This window comes from Strigops habroptila, chromosome 8 (assembly GCF_004027225.2).
Source record: "Strigops habroptila isolate Jane chromosome 8, bStrHab1.2.pri, whole genome shotgun sequence".
Taxonomy (NCBI): Eukaryota; Metazoa; Chordata; class Aves; order Psittaciformes; family Psittacidae; genus Strigops; species Strigops habroptila.
The window spans coordinates 1,061,501-1,089,007 of NC_044284.2; the positions used below are offsets into that span (position 1 = coordinate 1,061,501).

Here is a 27,507-nt window from a genome sequence, read left to right on the forward strand (position 1 = left end):
AGTTCTTCCAGGACATACCTGCTAGGCGTCAAAAGACACTTCCAGAGCCAAAGTCTGTGAGACAATCCAGCTTAAAAATCCAACTTGGAAACGTTCTTCACGCGTTGGAACAGGCTGCCCAGGGCAGTGCTGGAGCCACTGTCCCTGCAAGTGCTCACACACCGTGTAGCCGAGGCCCTCAGTGTCACGGGTTAGTGGTGGCCTTGGCAGTGCTGGGCAACGGTTGGACTGGATGAGCTTAAAGGTCTTTTCCAACCTGGTTGATTCTGTGATTCTATGAAATTCCGTCAATGTCTGGCAGCACTAAAGGGAACAACGTCTGCATATCCAGTGTGATTACATTCACAGTCTCAGACATAACTCTCCATGGCCATATCCACACACCCATCCTTTCTCTACGTTCTTTTTCACTCACTCTTCCATCTTCCAGTCCTCCTATTGCCTATTTATCTCTCCCGCTCCTGCAACCTTGTTTCCCCCAAAACCTCAGTCACATACAGACATCATCCCTGTCCATACCAACAGTGGCTGCCAAGCCAAACCTGTGCTCCAGCTCCCTTTCACCACGGGCAGCACTATGTTAACATAGGGGTGTAAACCATTTAACACATAGGATGGTGTGTGCTTAAGTTAAACTATCAGCCTTAAGACCAAGCTCCCTCTTACCTCATCATAATGCAGCTTTTAAGGAACTGGGAATTTCACTAGGCACAGCCCTGCTCACGCCAATGGATCTGCTCTGGTCTCACAGTGACACAAAGGCAAGCAGGCTCCAGCTCACGGTACAAAGTGTGGATCTACTGGGCTACCCACATGGGAAAAAGGACATTTGCAGCCTCTGCTATTACCAGTCCTTTGTCATGCCAAACTTCCATGACGGACATGACTTACAAGTCTTAGCAAGTCATGCCAAGTGTGTGACAATTTTGTTCCAGGGTTTCTCACCCCTTCTGCTTACAAAGCAGAGGGATCCTAAAATTCTGACACAGTTTCAAGTCTACTCCTTGGAGACAGTGCTGTTACATTTTGGTGGGAAAGCCACACACAAACATGGATGTGACATGTAAGGAACTCACCTAAAGAAGTTAATGCATCTCAGCAGACATCGTGTAACTAGTTTTTTTTATCCACACCTTTATATTAGACCAACCCCTGTTATTGATGTCATCCCTAAAGAAATGCATCTTAAATATCAAGTTTGCTGAGCAGACAATTCAAGTAAGAATTCCTACATTTAGAATCAACTCTAGATAAGTACGACTTGCTCCTGCTGTCACGAATTTCAGCCAGCTACATGTTCTCAAATACCAAACTCCACTTACCTACGCCACTCCTGACATAATCTGCTCTGCCATTATTTAACTGAGAGACAAATTCCTGACAAACATTTAATCTCCTGAAGAAGAGAAACAAAAAATGCCTGTTACACCTGAACACCTGTAGTGTTCAACCTTCTATATAACGTAAATGCATGACTACCTGCTAGCTGTAGAAGACAGTACCATCTTTTTGGGAGTGGACTGAAAATGGACAGAGTACTTATCTCCCAAAGGGAAACCCCAGACAGATGATGGTTTCAATGGTTTCAATGGTTTCTATTAAGACTCCTACAGATTGCTTTTAGGCCAAACTTGAAGAACTTCATCCCCTGCATCCCAGCACGCTGTTCCTTCGCTTAGTTGAGGAATAATTAATTTCTGTCTTTAGGTCTGTTTTTAGGTCTCTAATTTCTGTTTAGGTCTTCAACGACCTAAAAATGACCTAAAAAGTTTAAATCATGCTGCATGTGATTGCTAAGATCAGAGCAGAACTGACAAAAGAAACAGACAGAAATGAAATGTCCTGACAATTACTGGTGCATAGCTGGTGAAACAACCTTCAGGAAAGGGCAGGGAAACGTGTTATACACCATCTACCGCAATGTGTTTGTGAACTTTGTTCAGGTTTTTGATATATTGTAAATTATAGTTACAAAACCTCTCAATTTCTAAACTGTAACATGAATCAATGGATTGTGTTGTACTCTAGAGGGTATACTGTATAGTACTTCCATTGCAATCGAAAGTCAGTATTCAAAAAAAGGGGGAAAAAAAGCTTCTGCATCACCAGCCGCCTTGTGGTAACTTGTGGCAAAACTCTTGTACAAAGGATCACAGTGTTCTACCGTTGCATGCTATCCTGTAGCTTGGTTCTTGATACCCAGAGGCTCCCTACCCCCTCCACTTCAGGAACCGCAGTCCTGAACAAGGAGACCAGGGCTTTCAGACCAGGAGAGTGCAGAGACAGTCATGAGAACACTGCTCAAATGGGATTCAACAAGAAGTTATGATATAGTGGTCAAAAAGAAGCGTGTCTCAGTCAAAATGAAATTCCTGTACAGAATGCACAGGACACACATGCACAATGCAGTAAGCTGTATGTTCAAAGATACCATTAACAAACGTCTTACAAGAAGGTGCTGCAGTTTATAGAAAATTATGAAAAAATTATATTCTGAATTAATTATAATTCAGAAATTACATTCTGAAATAAGAAATGTTAATTCAAACATTGTTTTATTTCTGCCAAAATATGCATAAGGCAAGCCTCTGCATTTACAAAGCTCTGAAGCAGTTTCATATCATATTCTTAACAAAGCTAGTGCTTACTTTTAACCAATTACTATGGTGACATTATCTACACATACAGGAGGAAAAAAAAAATACGGTATTTTACCTCAACATGGTTTAAAAGAAGACTGTATTGGGTCATGTAAGATGCATTCCATGGTTCAGCAGTGTTATACCAAAAAAATAACCTATTTCCAAGCTGCCTGGAAACACCATGTATTAGAACTGTATTCAGTGTAACCACACACGAATATCAACATATATAAAATCCTAGGACTACCTTAAAAATTGCTACAATGTTTGAATATATTATTTATATTTGGGCTCATACATTTAAAATTAAATTTGAAATATATTGACAATAAAAACAAGCTTTTAAAAATCTAAAAAAGTGTTAACTCATGACAGCAAATGTAGACATATGCTTGGCATAGAAGCAATTCCAACTGAGCTGTCCATTGCTAATGGAATGGATGTGGCTAATTTACAGTCAGAACAGTGATGGAAGGTTGAAGGTGAGAATTAAACATGTCACGTCTACTCTTGGATGTAAACATGCAGCAGACATTCAAGAATGAGCACTGAATGACACCTCAGGACAGAGTTCTGTTGCTTCTAGAAAGAGTTCTAAATTCAACTGAAGAGAATCTGTCTTAACAGTAACCAGAGCAGAAGATACCATCTAATTACCTCCACTTATTTTGGTGCATTTCTCCCTGCATTTTTTCAGTAAAAATACCTTAATTCTAGATATCTAAAAACATAGAAAGAGCTTACCTGGAAGGAGCAGAACTCTTTAATAACTTCCTGTGGAAAATAATCAGCATTATCAACAGAACGATGAACACAAAGGCAAGGAAACACTTCTATGGACTTTCTTACAAGAACTGAGCACCACAGGTAATGATACACTACCACATATATGGTGTAATACCATGGTATAGATAAACATTACCTTTCTAATACATCCAAAAACCTGTCGTGTTTTTTAATACCTCATTCTTACAAAACATGGATTTCTGAGAAGAAAACAATGAATAATCTCCCTCATTGACAATATCCAGCAAGAAAAACTGTCAGAGGAGGAAAATGAGCAACAGCTTCAAATCTGGAAAGTAACAGTAGCTTAAATACAACAGAACATGCGTGGCTGATAAGGAAATATATTAAAATATGAAAGTTACTGACAACAAAATCCAGAAGAAATGCAAGGTTTCATTTATCAGTTTTAAAACAATTCAACGTAATCCATTACAGTCTTTCGAATTACAGCCACAAAAATAAGTTAGGAACACAAAACAGGTACATACTGCCAAAAATCAGAGAAGACTGTATGAGTAACTGAAATGTAAGCAATATATTTTTGAGGAAAAATAAAACAATAGTTTTAAAAAGTTACAGTAAAACCCCCAAGGTGTTATCTTGTAGAAGCCGGATCTAGAACATTAATCTATCCCTTATTAAGCAAACAAAAAGGGAAGTTTCTTGTAGTTTCTCTAAAACAAAGAAGTTGAATAGAACTATAAAATTATCTGAATTCTTTAAGAAAAAAGATTCCTGGGCACTTGTGGATAGCACAGAAATACAATGTTTAAAGAAAAGTTTATCTTACTTTATATTACACTCAAGATTTTTCACCACTGAACTGCTGGTTTATTTTACTTTGAAGACAGTTCTAAGTTTATTTGACCATTTCTTATGTATCCCAGAGATTCTCAAATAAAACTACCAAATATCCGATTACTCAATAAATACTAGTACTCCCATTATGTAAATCTCAAAGAAAATCACATCATTCAAGTTATTGCAAATAAATACCTGGCTATAATTTTATAAATATTTAAATAAAATTCTGCTAAATTAAGCTTAGCCCCCTAAATATACAACTAAACTAAGGAATCTGTTGACTAAAAGTCAGAAAAAACAGTTCAGAAAAGGAGGTTTGTTTATGGAATGTTAGATTCCTACAGATTGCTTTTAGGGCAAACTCAAAGCACGCTACCCCCTACTTCCCGATGTTCTGTGCTAGCTAAGCTTCTTTGGTTAGTTACGAGCTATAGACCGAAAGTTTTAAGATACAAAGGTATCTCAAAGAGAAAATGTGCATATGCTCACAGATTGCAAAGGTCACAGAAATCACTGATCCCTCCTCAAATCTTTTCTGTTCTCCAGAAACATACACCGTCTCCCTTTGTCTAGAATAATGCTTTTCAATCTGGAGGGCCTCAGACAAGAATCTTAGCCTGGAAAGGGCTAAGGAAAGACAGCTGAAAATGCAAATTCCTATTTCCTTTATAGCAACAAGTGTATGAAGAGAACTACTGAAAAATTTAATGGAACTGTCAGTTGAAAGCACAGAAGAGTCACCGATCGATGGACAGGAGTTACTGTTCCTTAGTACAGTAGATAGAGTGTTTTCCAAAGCTGTAGGACATCCTATTCAAAAGCAAAGAGCACATATTCCTATTCTTTCCTTTAAACTGTTCCTTAGTGACAAATATTGACGGGTTCACCAGAAAATACTAAACCTGGGTTATACATAACACAACTCCAGCAATGTGGTGATTGGGTGGCCTACTTGGTCCCTTCCTGTACACCCAGCTTTAAAGTGTTCTCAACCTGCTGCTTATGGTTCTGGGAGAGATTCCTTGGAGAAGTAACCAATTATATCACCTGAACATTTCCACTACTGTGATTGACGCAATCAAAAGTACCATCGTGTAAGCCAAGCTCCAATTCAGATATTACTACCAACTTCATAATTTCAGAGTCATTCTGCACTTCCCATTCTACACAAGCAGTGCTGTGAGCCACTGCTCTATGCTGTTCTATCTTACTTCATGTTGCATTTTAGTGGCCAAATGACTACATTTAATTTTTGAAAGATTTTGTCCCATTAAGGGTTATAGGTAAAAGGCTGAAGATCAACACAGCATGCCAAGTTAGGGTAATACAAGATAGTTTTGACTACCAATTTGACTGCAGGTATGGCATGCTGGGACAGATTCACAGTTCACAGAGCTTAGCAAGCCCTTGACTCTGAAATTTCTTTCATGTCTTGCTCTGATATGATAAACAACCAAAAAGCTGATAATCCATGTCACTGCCAACAGAAAGAAAACACTGTTTTTACTTGGCTGACGTAAGTGGAATTTCTCCTTTCCCATTTACAGTACTTCATTAAAAAATCTCAGAGCCCTCTTCCAGACTCTCCTTGTCAATCCACCACTAAAATGTGGACAAGAGGATGAGACACTTTGATTAACGTTTTAAAACATCCCTCTCTTCACATGTTCATTAGCACAGGACAGAAGCCATAACGAGCATTAGGGGGAAATGAAGGAAACCATACATTTGTGCCACTTGCCATTCTACAGGTTAAGGGACTATCGATGGGGTTTGTATAAATGCGTATCTTTACAAGTGTTATGTGTGGGTAAGAAGTCTCTCTACATAAATATCCATTGTGAACAGGCCTCCTGAAAACAAGTGCTTTTTAAGACACCTTTTTTTGTTTATTAGTTCCCTCATTTTTAATTTTTGTGTGTGTGTATTTCTGGTTATATGGAAATACTTCAACAAGTGAAGTGTTCATAACAGTCTCATTGATCTAAGTTCTGATTGCATCTAGGTCTCCTTACGAAGTTTGGTTTTGGTTTAAAACAGAAGAACAGCATGCTTTTATATTTACCTATTGCACAATTAATCACTTTTGCATTATGTTTCCTATTAAAGTAATTCTACTACTAAACTGAATAGCTCCAGAGAACCCATTTTGGTCTCATGTTGGCTCAAGGACTCCCAGACCAAAATAATAACAATAAAAAAAATAATCTCTAATTAAGCCACTACATAGAAATGGACTGGAAAAGCCTTGGAGAGGTCATGAGTAAACACCACTTGTTTAAAAAAGACATCTGTAAAAGTACAGTACAGTATACAGATGATAGACCAGAATAGCTCCAGATGGAGCTGTTACAGACAACAATAATGCATTCAGAATGTTTATTATGGGCTTTTTGTTCTAAATTGTGGTTAAAAAATCCCCAGAGGATATTTAAAGCACAAAATCTACTTTAAAGGTTCTACCAAGAAGTTGATTTATAATCGATAAAAAGAATGAGCATTACCTCTGAGCAAGCACTCTGTCAGGACCAGATTAGTGCAGGAGCCTCCAGCCTGTGTTCACAGAGCAGGGTTTTCCCATCTGTTGGAACACTACAGGCTATCCTGATGATGGCCAGAGAATCCACAAAGATTTCCAGCTTTCACTCTGAATGTCTTCCTTTGAATGTTAACATTCTTACAATAGTTTTATATAAGCAACAGAATTATATTATTATAATTTAATAACAGGTTTCTGTTATTAAATCAGCCTTCTAAAAATATAAAAATATTTGATCTTATGAAAGTGTCTTTCGATCATACTGCAATCTTCACAGTTTTAATAGGAATACCTAATTAGAGCCATCACTTTAGAACTATGATGTGTATTCATCTGATTTCATGTAGCTAGACAAACAGTTAAAAACCATATTTACTAAGATTAAATACAGTCAAATTGCAAACCCATACAATCTGACAATGTTGTCATGTGCTCTTTCAAAGAGTGCATAGGACGGATTTCTGCAGCAGTCAGTACAGTAAATTCTTTTGATGCAATCCCAGTCAAAGCTGTAAACATTCCTAATTGCAGTTGCTTGGAAACTTTTTGTTCAAGTTTTTATTAGCAAGTTGCACTGGAAAATCCCCTGCCTTTTTCTTTTTCCTCTCGTCAGTTACAGACAGTATCATCACCTTCAACCCTTCTGGCTGTTCGAAACTACTCATAAGCATTTCTTCAATAGATTCAGGGTAGGAATCCTTTCCTTGCAGTGCACAACGACACTTTCCACATGCCATTGTTAGCAAGGCCCCCAGTGCATGATCTTGAGAAGCAGGTTGATGAGGAAGTGTGCTATGCCTTAATGGGATTTCCTGCAGGTTTGGGATCATAACCGTATAGGAAAGTAGCTGCTATTACAAGGACAGCTCCAAAGAAAAAGACACTGAATAGAATGAGGGTAGGGGAAAAAAAAAAAAAAAGGATAAAGTTAGCTTGTTTCAGTTGATGCAAATTCATTTATGTGCTACAATCACAGAAAGGACATTGTGGGAACACAGAGGATAAATTGTATTTGTCCAATTTATAAAGAACAAACCAATTTGCATATAATTATTATAGAAGGATTCAGAGAGATGCTGAAATAAGACATTTACATCCACAAAGTAACGTACCACTATAGTGACATTCTGAACATTACACATACAGTTTCATGAAACAACTGTCAAAAGTAATCAGACCAATCTTTGGGGGTTTTTTCCTTTCTTTTGCCTAAAGCTCTGTGCAAAATGCAAGCAGAAGCTAAAGAAGTGCAACTGCTGCGGTTACCCCACAACTTCTAACATCTTACACATAGCATGTTGTTGGAGTCATGTTTGCTTTGAAGTCCAAAGCTTATGTCAAAACAAATTACTGCGGCCCAAGAAGCAGTTTGCAAGTCAGTATAATCTAATTTTTGGCAGATACATCAAGATTTATGTAAGGAGAAGATAATAAAGGCATCTTTTGTGTTGTGACACATGGGCCTTTTAGGTTGTTTTGATAGTTACAAGTCTGAAACAAAATACCCAAAGCCAACAGACAATCAGTACACGTTAGAAAAGAACCTTGTCATAAAGACATGACAGTGTTGACAATTTGAGCTTCTGAACCAAACGCTATAAAAACTATGGCACATGACTTGATAATCCTTCAGAGAATACAGTTAGCCTGTTTCTGGACACGATCCATTGCAACAGATTCAAGCACTTCAGCGCTTTAAATCTATTACCCCAATCAAAGATGTTTGTTGAAGCACAGTAACAATTACGCAGTTTCGGTTCAAATAAATTCAGTTGGCATAAGCAAGGTGCTAAAGATTAAGTTTGATTAACTCAACTTAATCGAGTTTTATTAAATGAGATGGCTTCAAGTTCTACGTGCTGCTAGTTGGCTTCACCTCATTTAATTATTTACCACTGCTTCCATTTTCACCATGTTTGCAGAAGCTGGCAAGTTACTCATTATTTTCCATTTGAGCACACAGAAATACCTAAACCACTTTCTACATTTGTTCTAATAGGACAAGTATAGGCTGCTTATAATTGAAACTCAATGTCTTCCACTTTTTAAGCCTAAATAGTTGTTTTACTTCCTTTTTTGAATGTTTATGTAAAGTCCTGCTAATACTGCAAATGCTTTTAGACAAGATGGTTTTTTGTACCAGATAAAGTTGTGAGTATTCTTCAGAATATTTTTACACTATGAGTATGTGTAACATGTGAGGAGTGTAGGTCAATTATAAGCAAACTCCTATTAGTATTAGTTGGAATAGAGAAAGAAGGTTGGAATATTACTTCTGCACTCCACATATTAACATGCACTGCCAAGACAAACACTATTGTGGAAGCTACCCAGGTACAAAACCTGCTAAAATCTGATTCACACAACATTTGGACACAGTGTATTGGGCCTAGAAGCCTATAGCAACCACTTTCTTTTCTTGTTTGGTCAAGTTGTTTTCACTAATAAATATTGGATTCTTTTACTAATAAATACGGGATTCTTTATGGAATTTTTTTTTACTTGACTCTAGGGGAAAAAAAATAAAACCTCTGCCTTTGGCTTCTAAGTGTCCCTGTGCAACTAATTGCTGTAGTGTAACTTCCACGTGTGTATGCAAAGAGACATGTATGCGGAGAGCAAAGTAGGAGCTGAACACACTGAGGGAGGTCGGGTAGGGACGAAAAGGAGAGAAAGGGTCAGAAAACTAAACCAGACCTTGCCAGAGTGGCTTGTCAAGAGCCACGAATTGAGCACCAGTTATTCCTGACCTGTGGGGGGCTCCATCTTACAGGAAATTTAACCTTGCCAACTAAGTATTACTTATGGTATGTTACAAAACTCAACTTTTATGTGCAAACTGTATATAAGGTGTAAGAGGGTGCTCAGGCATTGGAAGAGGCTTCCCAGGGCAGTGGTGGAATCACTGTCCCTGGAAGCGTTCACAAACCATGCAGATGAGGCCCCCAGTGACATGGTCAGTGCTGGGGAACGGTTGGACTTGATCTTAAAGGTCTTTTCCAACCTGGTTGATTCTATGATTCTACAAACATTCTAGAAATGTGGCTTGAACTGTTTCTTTTACTTATTTTTGGAGTTACAGCGGGTAAGCGTTAAGTTTTTTACCTTTTTTTTCAGCATACATGGAAAAGAATCCTTACCTTGTAGGGACAAAATCTTGCAGCCAGAAATAGGAAATCAATGTTGATAGAATAATAGAGAGAGAAGTTGCAAATCCCTTTAAAATGTTGTCTGCATATTTTATAACAGCAGCAATCACCAGCCCTCCAAGTGCCTGAAAAAAATAGTAAAGTTTGGATTTGCAACCTGAGAATTCAACTCAGAGCATCTGTTTTAACAACATGCACTTACTATAGGAAAGGGTTTTGTCTATGTTTAGGAGCATTACATTTATGTTATGGATATGGGTTGTTAAAGAAAAATATTGGAGGAGTTCTTTCCCCAGTAAAGAAACTGTTGATCATATTACCATCATTAAATCATTGGAAGTACTTGTACTCTGCATTTTTAGCCACAGGAGGAAGGGCTTTTTTATATTATTTCTATTAAACATTGCAAAAGAAATAAAGTTTACATGCTTTTATGTTGCACAATATGTAGTAATATACTTGCTATATATTTTCAAGGTTTTTATTTAGAGGTTTATTCTAGTAGTGATAGAGCAGACTTTCGGCTATAGAATTCTCAGCAGCTTCAATGACACCCATTAGTTTCCCCAGTCATTTATAGGAGAGTAAATCCCAAGTGCCTCCACAGAAACATGTGATACAAGGTATCTCACCTGTAGAACAACAACTACCCAAGTAAGTTTATTGTATCCTTGAAAAAATCCATTCTTTGACAGTTGTTCTCCATCATAAATGTATACACCCATCAGTCCAAATATGCTACCAAAAAATCCTGAAAGTACAAGATTGATTTAAAAGCTTCAGGTGAAAAACATGCAAACAGGTTCCTTGTCCTCAAGGACTGCTCACATATTTCCAACTTTAAAACAGGACTGCCCCTTGTGATACCATCACGTTCAAACGCAACCAGTGTTCAGACAGATATTCTCATTTAGAAGCTGTTTTCCACACTTATAACAAGCTTTGACTGTTTCCATTAGGATTTTCTTCTACGTTTATCTTTCGTTGCTTTCTACTGGAATGGGGTGATTTTTGTTTATGGCGTATAGCAAAATTCACTTAAACAAGTTCAGTTTTCCTGAAACTAGCCCTGACTGAAGGCTGAGGTCACACTACAACCTATGAGAAAAACAGGGAACACATTCACTGGAGGAGATAGGCCCTGACATAGCAAGAGCAGGAATTCAGAGTTTCGCAATTCAGACAAGGATCTTGGAAGTGGGATTCTCCTGATGAGGTCTCGACAGTCTCAAACACAGTGAATGTTTACTAGTAGAGACTTAATGTCAAAGGAAGAAATTGAGATGAGATTAAAAAGTGTATAATATGGGGAGTATAGGGTTCTTCTGATCACCTGGGAAAGTTTTCCTAACCCCCTCAGGCATGGAAGTACCACAAACACCTCCTCTGTGACTGATGCAGGCTCTAGTCCTGAGCAGGAAAGGGGGAGCAGTTTTTCCATTCCTTTTCTACGAAAAGCTGGCCTCTGCTCTCATCACTTTTCCTTCTGATGGACACTGAACGACATAAAACCTTGTGTGTGACAAGAATTATTTTTGTAGGCAGAATTAAAAACTTCGATTTCATTCAGATTAAACCAATTATTTCTATTTTCCAATCGATCTTCTAAAATAAATAAATCATCAACTATTCCTACATCCCTGACCTGAGCCTGGGATGCATCAAAACCTGCATTTTCCAACATTTATTCAAACATATTTTTCATTTTTTTCTACAGTTCTGATAATTCTCTATGGATCTGAAAATGAAAACCAGGTTGGACATATGGGTTTTGTTGTTTGTGCTTTAAGAAAAGCTCTATTTCAAAGCTCTTGCTTACAACTGACTTGCTCCTGAATGATACGATGTCTTAAGCAGGCAACTCACTACCGTGCACTTGCACAAAGGATACACTGATGTATATGGAAATTGTGATTTCATGTTTTAAAGATTTGCTAAAAGCTACGGAAGATGACAACTTCGATTTCATTTCTGAACTGAAAACAATCTTCATAATGAACATATTCTACTGAATTTTGTATGGGGGCAAATTAAGCTCACGGACAAAAAAGAATTAAAAATCAGGTGACTAGATTCTCACTGTTAGCACAGGCACTTCTGTCTTCATATATCACAGCCCTAGTTACTCATTACCTTCAATAGTTCATGTTTAGATGCAGTCTCTCGTGATCTCATGTTTTTCACAAAGCAACTACTGGAACATTCAATATATGACCAGGCCAACTGGTCATCAAACCAATGAACTCATTTGTTTTCATACATACTTCTGTGCACTGTAGAAAAATCTGAAGAATGTTTGAGGAAATCACTGATTTTTTTGGCAATTATGACTGTTTAATTGGAAATTGTTTCAGATATCTGCATTCTTGCCCTTTTAGCTTTCCGTGGCAATGGATTTTACATTGTAGCTCCATCCAGAGCACCGAATCTTCCCTTAAATCCTGGACCAAACCCCAGCTACTCGCCCTTCTCTGCCTCCAGAATTCCCTAACATAAGCTTTCCTGATGTATTCCCTACTCCCTACTTACAATAAATACTAGCAGATAGTAAGAGGAGGTTTTGAGCCCCTTCTCTATCCTCAGTTTGCAAATCACTATGGGCATGTAAAACTCTTAAAATACAATCAAAATGCAGTTCTGTGTTTCTAGCTGAAACTGTTTATAATTAAAACACAGCAACAGGAAAAGAAAGGAAAAAAATATTGCTGATACTCAGACATTTTTGACTATACCAGTGTCTGACCAACTGTAACTACAAAAAACTACACCATCTCCTGGTTCTATGGTACATTCTACCAGAGTCAGTACTATATATCGCACATTTATCTTAATTCTTCAGCATGCAGTATCTCTAAGAGATGACCCGAATTAAACTTACCAAGCTGAATGTTTCTGATCCACACAGACTGCTTGGTTTCCTTTAAGATTTTCTCAAAATAAACGCCAGCAAATCCACTGGAAAAGCAAGCTATCAGAACTGCCATCAGGCCCACTAACTGAGATCCTGCCGAATGCTCCTTAGCAGCTGGTACTTGAGAGTCTGAAGGCCACTGGGTGTAAAAACAGTTATACAAAACTCACTGGTAAAATCAAGTCAGGAGCACCTATAAAATACAAGTTTGTTTTCTAGCAACTAAATACAATCCCACGCTTGCAAAGTTTTGTATTTTCACCATAAATACCTAGAAAAGACTGCAAGGCCATCATTTTTCTTTCTGCGTATCTGTAAGGGGTAAAACCGTGCCTGAACTGGGTGAATACCCATCAATTTAAACAGGGCCAGGATTTATGTTTTATAAGCCAGAACTGTTTCTCAATCCCAGCATGATTGGTGATGGGTCATTCATAGTCACCAACTTTTGCAACCCAACCATTACCTTACAAATATAAGCACAGGTAGAAAACCACATACAAGCTGCCTTTAAGGTGGGATCAGTTGTCTTTTGCATGTGCCCCTCTTCAGTGATTATGCAGATGACTAAAACTGAAATTTATGAAGCTAAATCCTGTGATATATCTACTGCTAACAGAATAAAATGCAATGCCATTAGAAAAAAGTCATTCTGAAGTCTGGTAATTACTATCAGAATGTTTTATTCTCATTTTTAAATATTAAATTTGAAAATTCTATAAAGGGTAATCCTCAGATTATTTAAATCCTTAATTAAAAAAAAAAATAAATCTAGGATATGCTAAAATCTGCTAAAAATTCTTAGGACTTAGTCTCTTATTCCATGATCCTGCCCTCTAAAAACTACAACCTCTGGTACCTGCACTATTTAGAAGAGGCCAAGTTTGCCTCTTCAAAAAGTTTAAGTAAATTTATCATGCTGAAACCACCTCACACTGTGAGCAGCAGCAGATCAGTGAGTCCCTCATGTCTGAAGAAGTGTGCTAACAAATACTGCTATCACTGTTATTTGCAGGTTGCTCTAGAGCTCCTGTCACATTCTACAGTAGAGCACTGGGACACAAAAGAGGTGTTATCTTCTGTCATTGAACCATTTCTGGTGTCCTCTAGCCCTGGCCAGTGATGATTCGTAGCTCCTGACCATACTCTGGTGCTCATGTGAAGCTGGTGGAATCAGAAAGCTGTAGAGTAAGCAGAGAAATCCATGTTCCTTGAATAAACACATCAAACAAACTCAAACTGCCTGTTAACACTTACCTGCACAAATGCCACTCCTGTCATCAATATTACTAATGAAAGCCACTGGTATACACCTAACTTCTTGCTCAACATGGACACAGAAAACAATGCCGTGGTAAGAATTTTCAGTTGATACGTAACCTAGAAGAACCCAGAAACAGTTACTACTGCATAATTCACGGATGGTTTTGAAAGGTACACAGAAATCCAAAGGTACAGTACCTGGTATGTGGCTGCGTCTAGGTTCGACAATGCTACATACAGCAAGTTATTCTGAAGAGTATAAATTCCTGAAGGAATAGCAAGTTTAAGAGTTTCCATGGGTTTATTAAGGATTTCGTCATGTAGCACTCTGTTCAGAGTCCGTAAATTGCACTCTACCCAAAGAAACAATAAAAGATATATATAAATATTCTGTTCTTAAAGATTGTTGCCTCTTTAAAGCTATCACTGCTATCAAGACCTCAAAATACCATGTTTGTTTAACTTTCATGAGACTCAGATATATGTAAGAAAAAAAGGCTGCAGGGTGACTTCCAGGAATATCAGAACTAGAACAATTATTCAGAAGAATTTAAGTACAACTTATTGAAACCATGTCAATATTTCAAGACGAATATCATCTAAAAAGGGCTCATTTAGAAGCAGACTCATCAATATTTATGAATATACAATGATATTTTTAAGCCGTTGAAGATCAAATATATATGTCAAGGAACCAGATAAATTCAGTCTAGAATGCACAAAATAAGAACTAGAGCAAATCCGAATATACTTTTTTCAAGCTTAGACCTGCACTTCTTCCTGTAATAATGAAATTGCTTCCTCCCTTCTGCATCTGCTGTTTGTTTTGGGTTTTCTCCTATCATTCATGCTTTAGACTCCTTAAAGCTTTTCATTTTTTCCTACTTTTACATATGAATTTCTTCAAATGCCTGAGCAAACACAGCTGCTCGGCTTCTTTTCTATTACTAGCTTTAAGCTGTTAGTAGAAAATTTATTCAACTCCTCATTATCCACATTCTTTAAAGTTAACTCTTGTGAGCAAACAGACAAAATCTTTTACCCTGTGTTGAAGAATGAGGTACGATTAGTGTCACTCCAAGACTATTTCTAACATTTCTAACATGAGAAGGGAAATGCTGTGTTTCACGCCTGTACTCACATGGCTGCTCTGCAGTTGCCACTACAATACTGCATATTGATTAGGAAAATTACTTGGTGCAAAATTTGACACATACTGCTGTCTTTGTAGACCAAGAGAACACAGGCCAAAATCTTCAGAAGTTCAGCAATAACTACGGCAGTGGAGGATAAGTAACGAGGTCCTTCTTCTTTCAGCGTCCGAGAATAACGCATGGTCAAGACTAAACTTGTGGTCTGAAAAACCAGGATGCCCAAGGAAAGGTATTTTAAATTGGCAGACATTTCTCGACTCTTTTCTTCCTGAAACAGAAAAAAAAACCCCCAAACTCAGGCTTAAAAGGTAATATTGCAGATAGGGGTTTCCCTTGGGAACTGGCATACTAAAAGAAGTTATCCAGGGAGCTTGGCCAAGTGAAAACAACAAACCTAATCTGGTATTTTAACAGAAAAGGGACATGACCAGTTTAAAAATGTTTTTCAAACACAAGATTACAAATGGGGAACATTAGGAGAAGTGAGAACTAATAGAGAAATGCAATATTGCTTAGCTGTAGTAACAATAAAGTAAAATAAGGACTAATAAGTGGTAATTAGCTTTCCAATAACTGCTTTCACTAAAGAAACCTCCCAAGGTAAATCAATGCTGGATTTCTTTACGTAGGTGAAGGCTCAGAAGGTATTTCCAAAGTGAAGGAGCTGTGGCACTGCAGAATGCCCAGCACCCCTGCTGCAGTGAGCTATTCTCAGAACTAGATCTTCGCACCCTTCCACCAGGTTGCAGTCTCTGCCTTGCCAGATGACACAGCGCCAGCACAACACAGGGCGAGGGCTGGGCTGCTTTACATGAAAATGAGGTATGCCTGATGCTGAAGGAAAAGGAGAGTTGTGGGAAAGCAGGGTTAGAATGGAACACGTGGGATGAAGAAGCTGCAAGGAGACAGCACCAAACGTGTCCAGCTGGTTATCCTGCTCAACTGCTTCAATACAGATGACTGGTGATTGCACCTACTTTCTCACACTGCACCAACCACCACAAACCTTACACTAGTAAAGCTGTGTCATCCTCACCTCTGCCATGAACTTTCACCAAGATGACGTGGTTTCCTTTGCCCTTTGTCACCAATTGAAGTATTAACCGAGTGCAGAAGGCTAACACAGAAAGCAATCCTCATTTTGCGAGCACAGTACATTACAAGGAAATCACAAAAATGCATCACTGCTATTCAGAACATTGTATCATTTTCTGCTATTCTTCATACTAAGAAGAGTTTCCATACCACAGAAATCAATGCTTTCTATAGAAGATTAAGTACTTCTGCCTTCACTGCCCATATACTCAAAAATGGTGCCGTGCTTTATAATGCAAATCAAATCAGTAATTAAAAGTTAACAGAGATGTTTTCAAGTAAAAGAAAAGCAGTAACAAGACAATAAATAACAGTTCTGACTTTTGGAAGGCTAGAGATGGCATAAGCAATACTTATGCCCCTCTGCATGTTTTACACCTACAGGCACACAAGTTTTGACTCATTATCTAGTTTTGTACCACTGCTGAAGGATGTGCTGGTACCTCTAAATATTTGCAGATGAAACTGGAGCCGTTTCTTGCTTGACTGCATTTCTATAGCTCAAGATGCATTTCGTAACAGTTTTCATTGCTATGGGATCTGGAGAGCTGTGCTATTCAAGTATTTCTGACTTGCCTTTATCTTGTCTCTAATCTATAGATTTTCTCCAGTCAAGTAGACAAAGTCAAATTAATACCTATATGGCATGGATGCTTAAGAGACACTGCAAACAAATATGAATTGACAACAGTCACAGAGACAGAAAGTACATATTTGTATCCTGCACACTAAAATTGTTTACCTCAAGAATCATATGGCTGTAAAAATACTTCTAAAAGCATCTTGGCCAAGAAAAAGATGCCAGGATGCAGAAACTGAGAAGAAATATAAAAGGATTCCTTTAAGGAATCTTTATAGGAATCCTTAATAAAGAATCTCTAGTGTGAGGTGTCCCTGCCCATGACAGGAGGTTGGAACTGGATGATCTTAAGGTCCTTTCCAACCCAAACCATGCTATGATTAATAGAAGATAACTTGTGTATGAACTATGATGTCATTTAGCTCACTGAAGAAACAAATACTAAAGACACAACTGCACTGGACAACATAAATCAGACAGAAATGTAACGCATGAAGGAGAAGAAAGCTGCAGGCAACATTCAAGATTTGCTAACTTTTCCCACAGGTTCTGGTGGAATAACCCTTTACATGAGGATGTTAACTGTGGAATTAGGCATCCCCATCAACAAAACGGAGAAGATCAGTTAGTCAAAGAGGAACAGCTTTGAAGAACAGGTTTGCTATAGCTGAGAAAAAGGAGGAGAATGAGCAGAACAGTTCCCGCGAAGGGATGAAGAGGGAACATGCAAGGTCAGAGATCAGACTCTCCAGAGAAATAGAGATGAGACTCTCCAGCAGCATAGAGAAGACAGAGGGAGAAAAAGGGAAAAAAACCAAAATCCACTGAGAGAAAATACAGAACTGAACTTCATCAGAAGGTCTTCCCATGCTACTGGAGAAAACTAACACTGCTAAATGCACATTTACATGAGACAACTTGCACAAAATTCCTTCCACCTTTTCCATCTACCTCACTTTTTGGTATTGAGACCTGACAATCTGGAAACACAACGAGCCGTGGTTAAGATGAACAACACCAGATTTCATCTAAGCACACTTACAGATACATAAATTTTTAAACTTTTTGGCTTTCATTTTTCAAATGGCTTCTGAACAAAACACAGGTAATGGGAACACACATCCCTCCTGAGCTGGACCCAAATTTCTGCCTTCTGTGACAAAGGGTTTTACGAATGTTCCCAATTCTCAGAGATCAATTCCACAACCTTCAAAACCGGCCACAATCTCACAAAATAACGTTCATGCGAATTTCTTGCTGAAATAGAACCACCTACTTACTAAGCTGCTTAAAATGGAATTTTAAAAGCAAATCACTAATATCTTGTTTATGAGCAAGTATCAAATCATTCAGCATGAAAACATACTAACTAGGACAACAGTTTAATAAGCCCATCAGCAAAGCCATAAGGAATACATACCACGCTAGTATCTTGAACTACAGTCTTGTCTTCAGTAGTAATCATGATAAAAAAGGGAGCTTTGCCAGACAATGTCTCTCAAAAAGGTGCCAGTAGCAGGAAACATTTCTTTGCCATAATTCACTAAAGCAGTTTCAGGGTTTCCAAAACTCACACAAAATAGACTTTAAGTGCCCAGTGTGCTAGCTGAAATAAGGGTATTCGTTAAAAGCTGTCCTGTCAGTGGTCAGCAAGGCAGGCTTGTAAAGGACAAGTGTGTGAAGTTTCTTGCTGTATTTACAAATAGTTCACTGAAACTTATGCATGCCAATAGAATAACCACCCTTTACGGAGCACACATAATATCTTATCAGCTCTCCTGGTCCCTCTTCCTTTCTTTTAAGAGAGCTGTGTATGAGCTCATACAACTGTGCAAACAGGGGACTCCCGGATCCAGAAAAGGATCCAAGTACCAACCTTCAAAGGGTTGGACCATCTTTAAATGCATTTCACAGCAGGTTTAGATTTAGAGGTTACTACCAGAGGCATAATTGCTTTCTTCTAGCCACGAGTTTCTGCTGCTCTCACTGCAACAAACTGTGCATGATATGCTAAGTGAACTATTGTCTTCAGTAACAGCTCACACTTTGATTGTCTTACACCAATAATGAACTGAAGGTTCCCAATGTGCTTCCTATATAAAGTTACAAACACACTTAGATTTCTTACTGGGCTTTGGACAGACTACTCAGTACTCTGTTCCAAAAATCAGCTTTAGGTTTGTCAATTCAAAGACAGGAAGTTGAGTGGTCACATTTACTCAGTGATTTTGAACTGTGAGAGGTGCTAAGTACCTGCAACTCGCAGGCTGCAACACAGCCCATCACATCAGTGAACTCAGTGACTTGGCTTATTATTCTTTTCTTCTTATTAGTCTAAGTGAACAGAAGTAAAACGCTGCTTCATAGTTTATTCAGTTATTACCATGTAGACACACCCTACAGCCAGCAACACGGAAGGCAGGGGAAGAGCTGAAAGGCAGGTTTATATCGGAAGTCAACATGTAAGCCAAGTATTTGCAGCCACGTAACGTTCACCTTCAGTACACACAGGTGGATAAAATGCAGGACTTGTCTTAACTTTTATCTTTTAAAGACGTGATGGTGTAAAATTCTGAGCTTCTCAGCTGCCAAACAGCTACACTAAGAGAATTTTGTGCAAAATTAAGGATCAGTTTATGAATTTATCCTATTCTTGAATTTGTAGGAGGTCTCAAAACCTGAATTACTTTAGCTTAAGGCATCTAAAACAATAAAACCAAAAAAGAGACCTCTAGAAAGAGACATGACTTATTTATTTGAAATACTTTTTAGTTAAGCTCAGAGCCTAGAGCTGCCTGGAGACATTTTCCACAGACGGAGTTATGCTGCACATCATGGACATCCTTCCACCAAGAATGGCCTAACACCATCTGCAAGAACAAGAAAGCAGGGACCACTTCACAGATCCAAGCACCCCCATACAAATCCTGATACGAATATGTTAAGATAAACTAAGCATAGAACTGTTAAGACTCAACTTTATCAAACATCAAGTATCTAGCTGAATAGCATGACTCATTGAAATTACATTTTCACATATTGTTTTATAAAGAAAGATGAAAGTTCATCCACAAATTATCCGAATTTCATTTATTTGTGCATTTCTGCTCCATCAATTACACTGAGAGTTCCTTCAGTATCCCAAACTAGCCAGTATTCTGCATTATATTTCATTAATTCAGCCTGAATTGCTAAGAAAGCTTTTCTTAGAAGCTGGCTCACTTTTTATTATATTCATTTGGTTTAATTTTTTCTTAAATTTAAATTTAAAAAAACCCAACCCTAACTACTATTATGCTTGCAATCTTCACAGTGATGGCATTACATGAGTTATATTTCTTCTAGCCCAGCTGTGAAAGGTTTTCATTGCTGATGGTCTTCCACAGTGAAAAGCCAAGTTACAGAAGCTATTGCTAGTGCTTATTCCATTTTAGGATCAACGAGTTTAAGACTGCTTAACCAAACTAAAGGCACTTGCACATTAGTTATAATACAAAGTCAAATAGAAGCAGACAACCAGCCTCTTAAAACTGCAAAAGGGTAACCTGAAGTGTGCAGCCTCTAGCAAAACTTTCAGTTTTAACTTTAAGACCAACTTCTATGTCTGCGACCTGCTAGAAAATAAACACTGAAATAAACACTGAGTCTGTCTCACAGAAGGGAAAACATGGTACACAGGGAAAATACACTACTGCATTCCAGTGGAACGGGTACAGACACACTTCCTGGCCGTTTGCTTTGAAATCAAGGCAGCAGATTAAAGAAACAGGATTGTGTTCTCCTATTTCTCAAACGGAATGTGAGCCCTGTGCTGATGCTACACCTGTACAAATATAATAAGCTGGCAACAAAAAGGAAAAAGACAATTGTTAGGTGGAGTAAGAGCTCACAGAACCTGAAGAACCCATTTTTACGACTTCCTTCTATGCATTCGCACATGCATTGCCCTCTCCCTGTGTTGGGTAACACACAAAAACATGCTAGTATCTATAACAACTACATTCCTCAGAGGAAAGTTCTATTCCATAAATCGTTCAATTGGACTCAACATAGCCTTTCTTTCTTCTACCAAAATTAGTATCAGATACAACAAATACATTACGTATAGAAATACATGGACAGAGGAAACCTCATGAAGTTCAATAAGCCCAAGTGCAAGGTCCTGGACACGGGCTGGGGCAATTCCCAATATCAGTGCAGGCTCAGGAATGGATCAAGAACAGCCCTGTGGAGAAGGATGTGGTGGTACTGATGGATGAAGAATTGGACATGAGTGGGCAATGTGTGCTTGCAGCCCAGAAAGCCAACCTTATCCTGTGCTCCACCACAAGGAGTATGGCCAGCAGCTTGAGGGAGGTGACTCTGCCCCTCTGCTCTCATGAGATCCCACATGGAGTACCACATTCAGCCTTGAGGCCCCAGCAGAAGACAGACATGGCCCTGTTAAAGCAGGACCTGAGGCCACAAAAATGAATAGAGGGGTGAAAGCTCTCTTCTGAAGAGCTGGGGTTCAGACTGGAGAAGAAAAGGCTCTGGGGAGACCTTACTGCGGCCTTTCAATATATAACGGGAGCTTTTAAGACAGACAGACAGAGACTTTTTACCAAGGCCTGCAGTGTCAGGACAAGGGGCAATGATTTTAAACTGAAAGAGGGGAGGTTTCAATTGGATATAAAGAAGAGAGTTTTTAGGATAAGGTTAGCGAGACCATGGCAGGGAGGTTGGAAGTAGCTGATCTTTAAAGGTCCCTTCCAACCCAAAGCATTCTAGGATTCTATGATAAATACCCCAGATAGTACTGACGGTGCAAACACTTTTCCAAATCTAGTAAGTGCTGCTGGACTGGGTTATGAACAAGATCTTACATATATGTGGATATCTGAACTGCTAAATTTGGACTGCGATCACGCGATAATATATTTCTTTCTCTCCCCACCTCTCCCAATATGTGATCTTTCATGTCTGTGTATTTATTTTTTCATAAACCATGTTATAAACATTTCTAATAATCTTAAACCTCCTATTTCTCACTTTAAAAGATCACAATGTTTTCAGTCTTCCTCATAGGATAGAGGTTTCTTCTTTGTTCCCTCCCACAACGTGTCCATACTCACCAGCTGTTCCTCCCCAAATACATGGCACTTTTTACCTAGACCACTGCAAATCACTCCATCATTTCAAAACTTACCTTCCTTTTTCTTTTGCTTTTTTGTTTGTTACCCATTCTTCTTGTTGGATACATTATAATGTGTACTGAGCACACTATGGAAAAAATAAGCTATGTTTTTCTTAGAGCTTGTCTTCTTCAGAAGCGTTATTCAAAGCAAATCCTCTAGCAAAGTTTTTCCTTACTCCTCTAGCAGAAACTGAGTAACAAAGATGTTTTTCATATGAAGGTTTCCTTCAGGCAGTATTTCCAATTTCTTCATTTACATTAGAAAAAAATCATAACTGGTGAAAATAATTGAAAACATTACTGCACTCAAGCAGTATCTTCACGAGAAGGATATCAAGCACAACACAGCACATCGCTGGTGGACCTTGCTCCTGCAACGTCATCTAGTACCTATCTAGGCAGTGATATCTAGTACCCTACCTTGGTGTGCTCGTTTTAGCTAGGGCAATTTTCTTCATGATAGCTGGTATGGGGCTGTGGGTTTGGATTTGTGCTGAACACTCTGTTGATAACACAGGGACGTTTTAGTTTCCACTGAGCAAAGCTTACACACAGTCGAGGCTGTTTCTGCCTCTCACCCCACCAGCGAGCAGGCTGGGGGTGCTCAAGGAGCTGGGAGGGGACACAGCTGATCCCAACGGACCAAAGGGATACTCCAGACCGTACGGAGTCATGCTCGGCATATAAAGCTGGGGGAAGGAGGAGGAAGTGGGGACGTTCAGAGTTACAGCATTTGTCTTCCCAAGTAACGTGTGATGGAGCCCTGCTGTCCTGGAGATGGCTGAAGCCTGACCATGGGAAGTGGTAAACGAATCCCTTGTTCTGCTCTGCTTGTGTGTGTGGCTTTTGCTTTCCCTGTTCAACTGCCTTTATTGCAACTCATGAGTTGTTTCCTCACTGTTACCCTTCCCATTCTCTCCCCCATCCCACTGGGGAGGAGTGAGCAAGCGGCTGCGTGGGGCTTAGTTGGTGGCTGGGGTTAAACCATCACATTTGACCTTTTTAAAATCATGCAGGTAGCTACCTTTTAGCGCCGGCAAGGGCACTTGTGCACAGAGCAGTTACACATTAAATTGTAACTGCTAATCATCAAGCAATGATTTCTTCTCAACTTTGCTCCAAACCCCTAGGCTTTTGCCAAGGATAGTAGAGGCTGTACCAGTGATTCACTGGCCTATCACTCAACCAGGAAACTGCATCACTGCCAAGTCTAACAAAGGGAATACAATTACATATTAACTAACATCTAATTTCAGATAATACTATAAATTGCTTGGGACTAGGGTAAGGTTTTCCTATAGGCTGACAGAAAACCCAGCAGTTAAAACACAGGGTTTTGATGATCTCACAAAGATTTTCTTTCTTTCTCTCTTTCTTCTGGGGGGGGGGAAGGGAGGAATCACCATTCCAATCTATGAATCAGACAGGAAAAGTAGGGCATTGTGAATCTTAAATGGCAAATCTGTGGCTAAATACTCTTTAAGCCCACCCCACCCCCTTTTATCCTTTACACCAGGCCTAAGAATCCAAAGATAAGATTTCCTTGACTGATGAGAATTTGTTTTGATGACTATTTAAGAAATCACAGATGGAGTATAAATATTCAGCATTCGGGAAATTCAGGCCCTCATTGAGCCAAATCTAACACCAATATTTCTTGTAAGATGAAGCCTTCAACTACACACACAGTAGTGCAATAGTTTTATATTGACATAACAGTCATTAAGCCGAACTCTGCCTGCCAGCACAGAAATCTGATACAACCAGCCTTAACTGCCTCTCTCTTTTCAACCAGTGCATACACTGCACTCATTGTATGGACCACAGACCAGAAAGATCCTAGTAGTCACGGTCAGATTCTGGGAGCAAGGAGGCATTCAGTTCTCAGCTTCAGTTCAAGCACACAGCAGTGCAATGCCAGGAGCTGAAGCACTGCCTGAATCCTGCGCATCTCTCAAGCCAATGAAGGGACTTGACTTAAGGTGCTGAAAGGCTGAGCACTGAATACAAGCTACAGCTTACTCTTACACTATTTATGAATTACTGTCCAAGCCTGGGTGCTTGAGGCAGTGCAGCCACCCTCACGCAAGGTGACCTGGTTTGATTTTCGCTGTAGTATTAGTTTGTGTTACTCTGTAGACACTTACTGCCGAAAGCTAGTAACAAACAAATGAAATTAGACTGCTGAACAGCGCACTGAAGGGGTACAAACATAAGACAACAAGATCCAAAAATTCAATGGGAAAATCCTGAACACCTAACCATCTTACATTTGTATATTAGATCCTAAGAGGTACAGATCTTAAGAGTCTCTCCTCCCCTCTAGAGACACCCACTATCAATGCAAGCCACCTTTGTAGCCTGCTGAGCTCCAGTGAAGACATGGACCCTGTGCAAGCAGTGTGCATATGGATATGAACTGGAGTAACTGGTGAGGAATAAATGCAGGTGGCAAGCAATCCAAGAATAGTAAAAGGGGAATAACTATCCAGCAAGCCTGTACCAAAATCAAGTATGCGTTGCCCTCACTTAACACTTCAAATCTGGAACTGTTTTAAGCAGACACATGTGGGATTGAGGTGCCCTCAGCGAGTTTGTGATGGCACTGAGATGTGTGGTGCAGTCGACACGCTGGAGGGAAGGAATGGGATCCAGAGGGACCTGGACACGCTGGAGGGGTGGCCAATGCCAACCTCATGAAGTTCAACCAGGCCAAGTGCAAGGTCCTGCCCCTGGGTCGGGACAATCCCAGGCACAGCTACAAGGTTGGGCAGAGAAGAGATTCAGAGCAGCCTGAGGAGAAGGAGTTGCGAGTGTTGGTCGATGAGAAACTGAACATGAGCCACTTCAGTGTGTGCTTGAGCCCAAAAATCACCCATGTGCTGGGCTGCATCAACAGGAGTGTGAGCAGAAGGTCGAGGGAGGGGATCCTGCCGCTCTGCTCTGCTCTCGTGAGACCCCACTTGCAGCACTGTGTGCAGTGCTGGTGTCCTCAACATAAAAAGGACATGGAGCTGTTGGAGCAAGTCCAGAGGAGGCCACAAGGATGATCAGGAGCTGGAGCACCTCCTGTATGAAGACAGGCTGAGAACACTGGGGCTGTTCAGCCTGGAGAAGAGAAGCTGCTGGAGACCTCAGAGCAGCTTCCAGTGTCTGAAGGGGGCTACAAGGATGCTGGAGAGGGACTCTGCATCAGGGACTGGAGCGACAGGACAAGGAGTGATGGGTTCAAACTGAACCAGGGGAAGTTCAGGTTAGATCTAAGGCAGAAGCTCTTCCCTGTGAGGGTGCTGAGGCGCTGGCACAGGGTGCCCAGAGAAGCTGTGGCTGCCCCATCCCTGGCAGTGTTCAAGGCCAGGCTGGACAGAGACTTGGGCAACATGGTCTAGGATGAGGTGTCCCTGCCCATAGCAGGGGGTTGGAACTGGACTATCTTAAGGCCCTTTCCAACCCAAACCATTCTATCATTCTATGTTTCTATGACTCTATGATTTTTTTTCCCTAGATACCTGGTTCAGACGATCCCTGCCTTTCTTTTGTTACCGCAAACAGCAGCATAACTAGCACAATTAGGAATTACACTGTGTAAGCAGCCTGTAGGATTGTTAAAGACATACAGACCCTCCTAACAATACAGTGCTCTAAATAAAGCAAATTTATATTTGCAACTACCATAGTCTTTCCCAAACCCAGTATTTTTGCTGCTTATGCTACTTCTACAAACCAGAACATCATGCATCCCAAAAATCTGGAAGATTCTTATCTTCCAGAACTGTAACTCTCAATCGCAGGTTCTCACAATGCCTACCAATGTACAAGGGAATCATGAATCACAAGTATCACCTCCCTCAAACTCATCCTGCAGCTCCTAAAGAAATCTTCTGTTGCTTATTCTATTATAAAAGAAAAGCACACACCACAGAGCTAGTCTACTCCAGCAAAGTGTCTGCACAGCAGTAGCTTTAGTGGAGCAGGTCCTGCGTACAAAATTAACAGCGAAGAGCTGAATGAGTCCGGCTCAACTCAGTCCATATACTGAGAGTTCTGATGAGTCAGCTGCAGTGCCTATGGAGAAAGGCAATGGCACAGGTCTGTCACCTGATGTTCATTCCGAAACCCATTTTGTCAGTCTGCACATATGTTCTTTGAAAAGCAAAGGCTGCCTTAGATCCCAACCCTGCTCTGGAGAGGACACTGCAACAGATGAGCTTCGCACAGTGGTGTTTGTTTGCTCAGTTTGAGAGAGGTCTGTTGCATGCATGTCCCACATCACACACCCTCCATTGCAGAAAGCAGCCTCAGTCTTCTCCACCTAATCCTTCCTTAAAACCTTTTCTCTGGTATCCAAGTCTCCCTCACAGACCTAAAACACAGTTCTAAAATTAAATGGATGGGAGCACCTTTTGGTGTTTATTTTTTACCTTCCAGCCTATTCCATGCTATGCATTATCTTACTACATCTGTTATCTCTGCATCTTCTGGTTTTATGACAATCCATAAGCTCTATCCTGCTAAAACACTTCCCATTTGAAAAACCCAGTGTGAAATGTGATACCATCACAATACTTATGAAGTGTTAACTTCATAACTCTTCTGCCGACTTCCCCACAGCACTACACCGAGCACAGCGAGACCTTCCCGCCAGCGCACTGCCCGCACACACCGCGAACAAACCCACCCAGCGAGCACCAGCACCAGCACTCAGCACCACCACCGCTGCTGGCCAGTTCCACATCCACATCCCCTCCCGACTGCACAGACCACACAATCAACCAGGTTGGAAAAGACCTCACTCACACCTCAGACCCACCTCACTACAGCCTGCTTTCAGGTAGTTGTAGCTGCTCCCCCACAGTAACTTCTCCTTCACCCCTCCCTGCTCCTCAGACCACTCCGGTTACCGGCGTTTCCCTCACTTTCTCCTCCATCCCACTCTTCCCCTCCCACAGACCCGCTTCCCGCCCCATCCACCAACCCCGAGCGCCGCTCAAGGGCCTCCCCCGGGCTCCTTCCCTCAGGCAGGACCCTCCGGGGCGGGCTCCGCCGCTCCCGGCCCCAGCCCAGGCCCCCACCTGCAGCGCCGGCCCCGCTCGCCCCTCGCCGCCGGCTCCGCTCCACCACACGCACGGTGCTTCCGGGAGCGCGGTCCCGTCCCGCAAAGGCTCCGGCTGCAGCCGCGGCCCCGCCCGCTCCGTTCCCAGCGCCGCGGCAGCCGGCGCGGCCCGCCCCGGCACGGCGGGAGGCGAGCGAGGGGAACGGGGCGTCAGCGGGGCTGGAAAAGACCTTGAGGATCATGGGGTGAGGATCATGGAGTCCAACCATTGCCCAGCGCTGCCAAGGCCACCACTAACCCATGGCACTGAGGGCCTCGGCTACACGGTGTGTGAACACTTGCAGGGACGGTG

At 40.5% G+C, this 27,507-nt stretch overlaps 1 protein-coding gene across 4 annotated transcripts; it reads right to left on the reverse strand.

The window, feature by feature from the left end:
- Positions 1-2,536: 2,536 nt before the first annotated feature.
- SLC35A3 (solute carrier family 35 member A3) lies at positions 2,537-27,487 on the reverse strand. 4 transcript variants are annotated; one of them, XM_030493547.1, is made up of 8 exons: positions 27,175-27,244; positions 15,315-15,519; positions 14,296-14,450; positions 14,092-14,214; positions 12,802-12,973; positions 10,556-10,674; positions 9,915-10,048; positions 2,537-7,657 (listed from the first exon to the last, which is right to left on the reverse strand). In XM_030493547.1, exons 2-8 carry the CDS (start codon positions 15,499-15,501, stop codon positions 7,567-7,569), a joined length of 981 nt encoding a protein of 326 aa, XP_030349407.1. In that variant the 5' UTR covers positions 15,502-15,519; positions 27,175-27,244; the 3' UTR covers positions 2,537-7,566. The 4 variants fall into 4 exon arrangements, with proteins under 4 accessions (XP_030349407.1, XP_030349406.1, XP_030349408.1 ...); XM_030493546.1 differs by lacking the exon at positions 27,175-27,244 and adding an exon at positions 22,115-22,600; XM_030493548.1 differs by lacking the exon at positions 27,175-27,244 and adding an exon at positions 16,169-16,303.
- Between the last annotated feature and the right edge of the window lie 20 nt (positions 27,488-27,507).

What these genes read in the sequence shown, in the direction of transcription:
- SLC35A3 (XM_030493546.1), bottom strand. Translation starts at nt 22,168, where the DNA reads ATGTATCCAACAAGAAGAATGGGTAACAAACAAAAAAGCAAAAGAAAA. An exon ending in CAGGAGTGGCATTTGTGCAG is followed by an intron (nt 12,974 to 14,091) that starts GTAAGTGTTAAC and finishes TTTTACACCCAG; the next exon opens with TGGCCTTCAGACTCTCAAGT. An exon ending in GGGTAGTTGTTGTTCTACAG is followed by an intron (nt 10,049 to 10,555) that starts GTGAGATACCTT and finishes TATTTTTTTCAG; the next exon opens with GCACTTGGAGGGCTGGTGAT.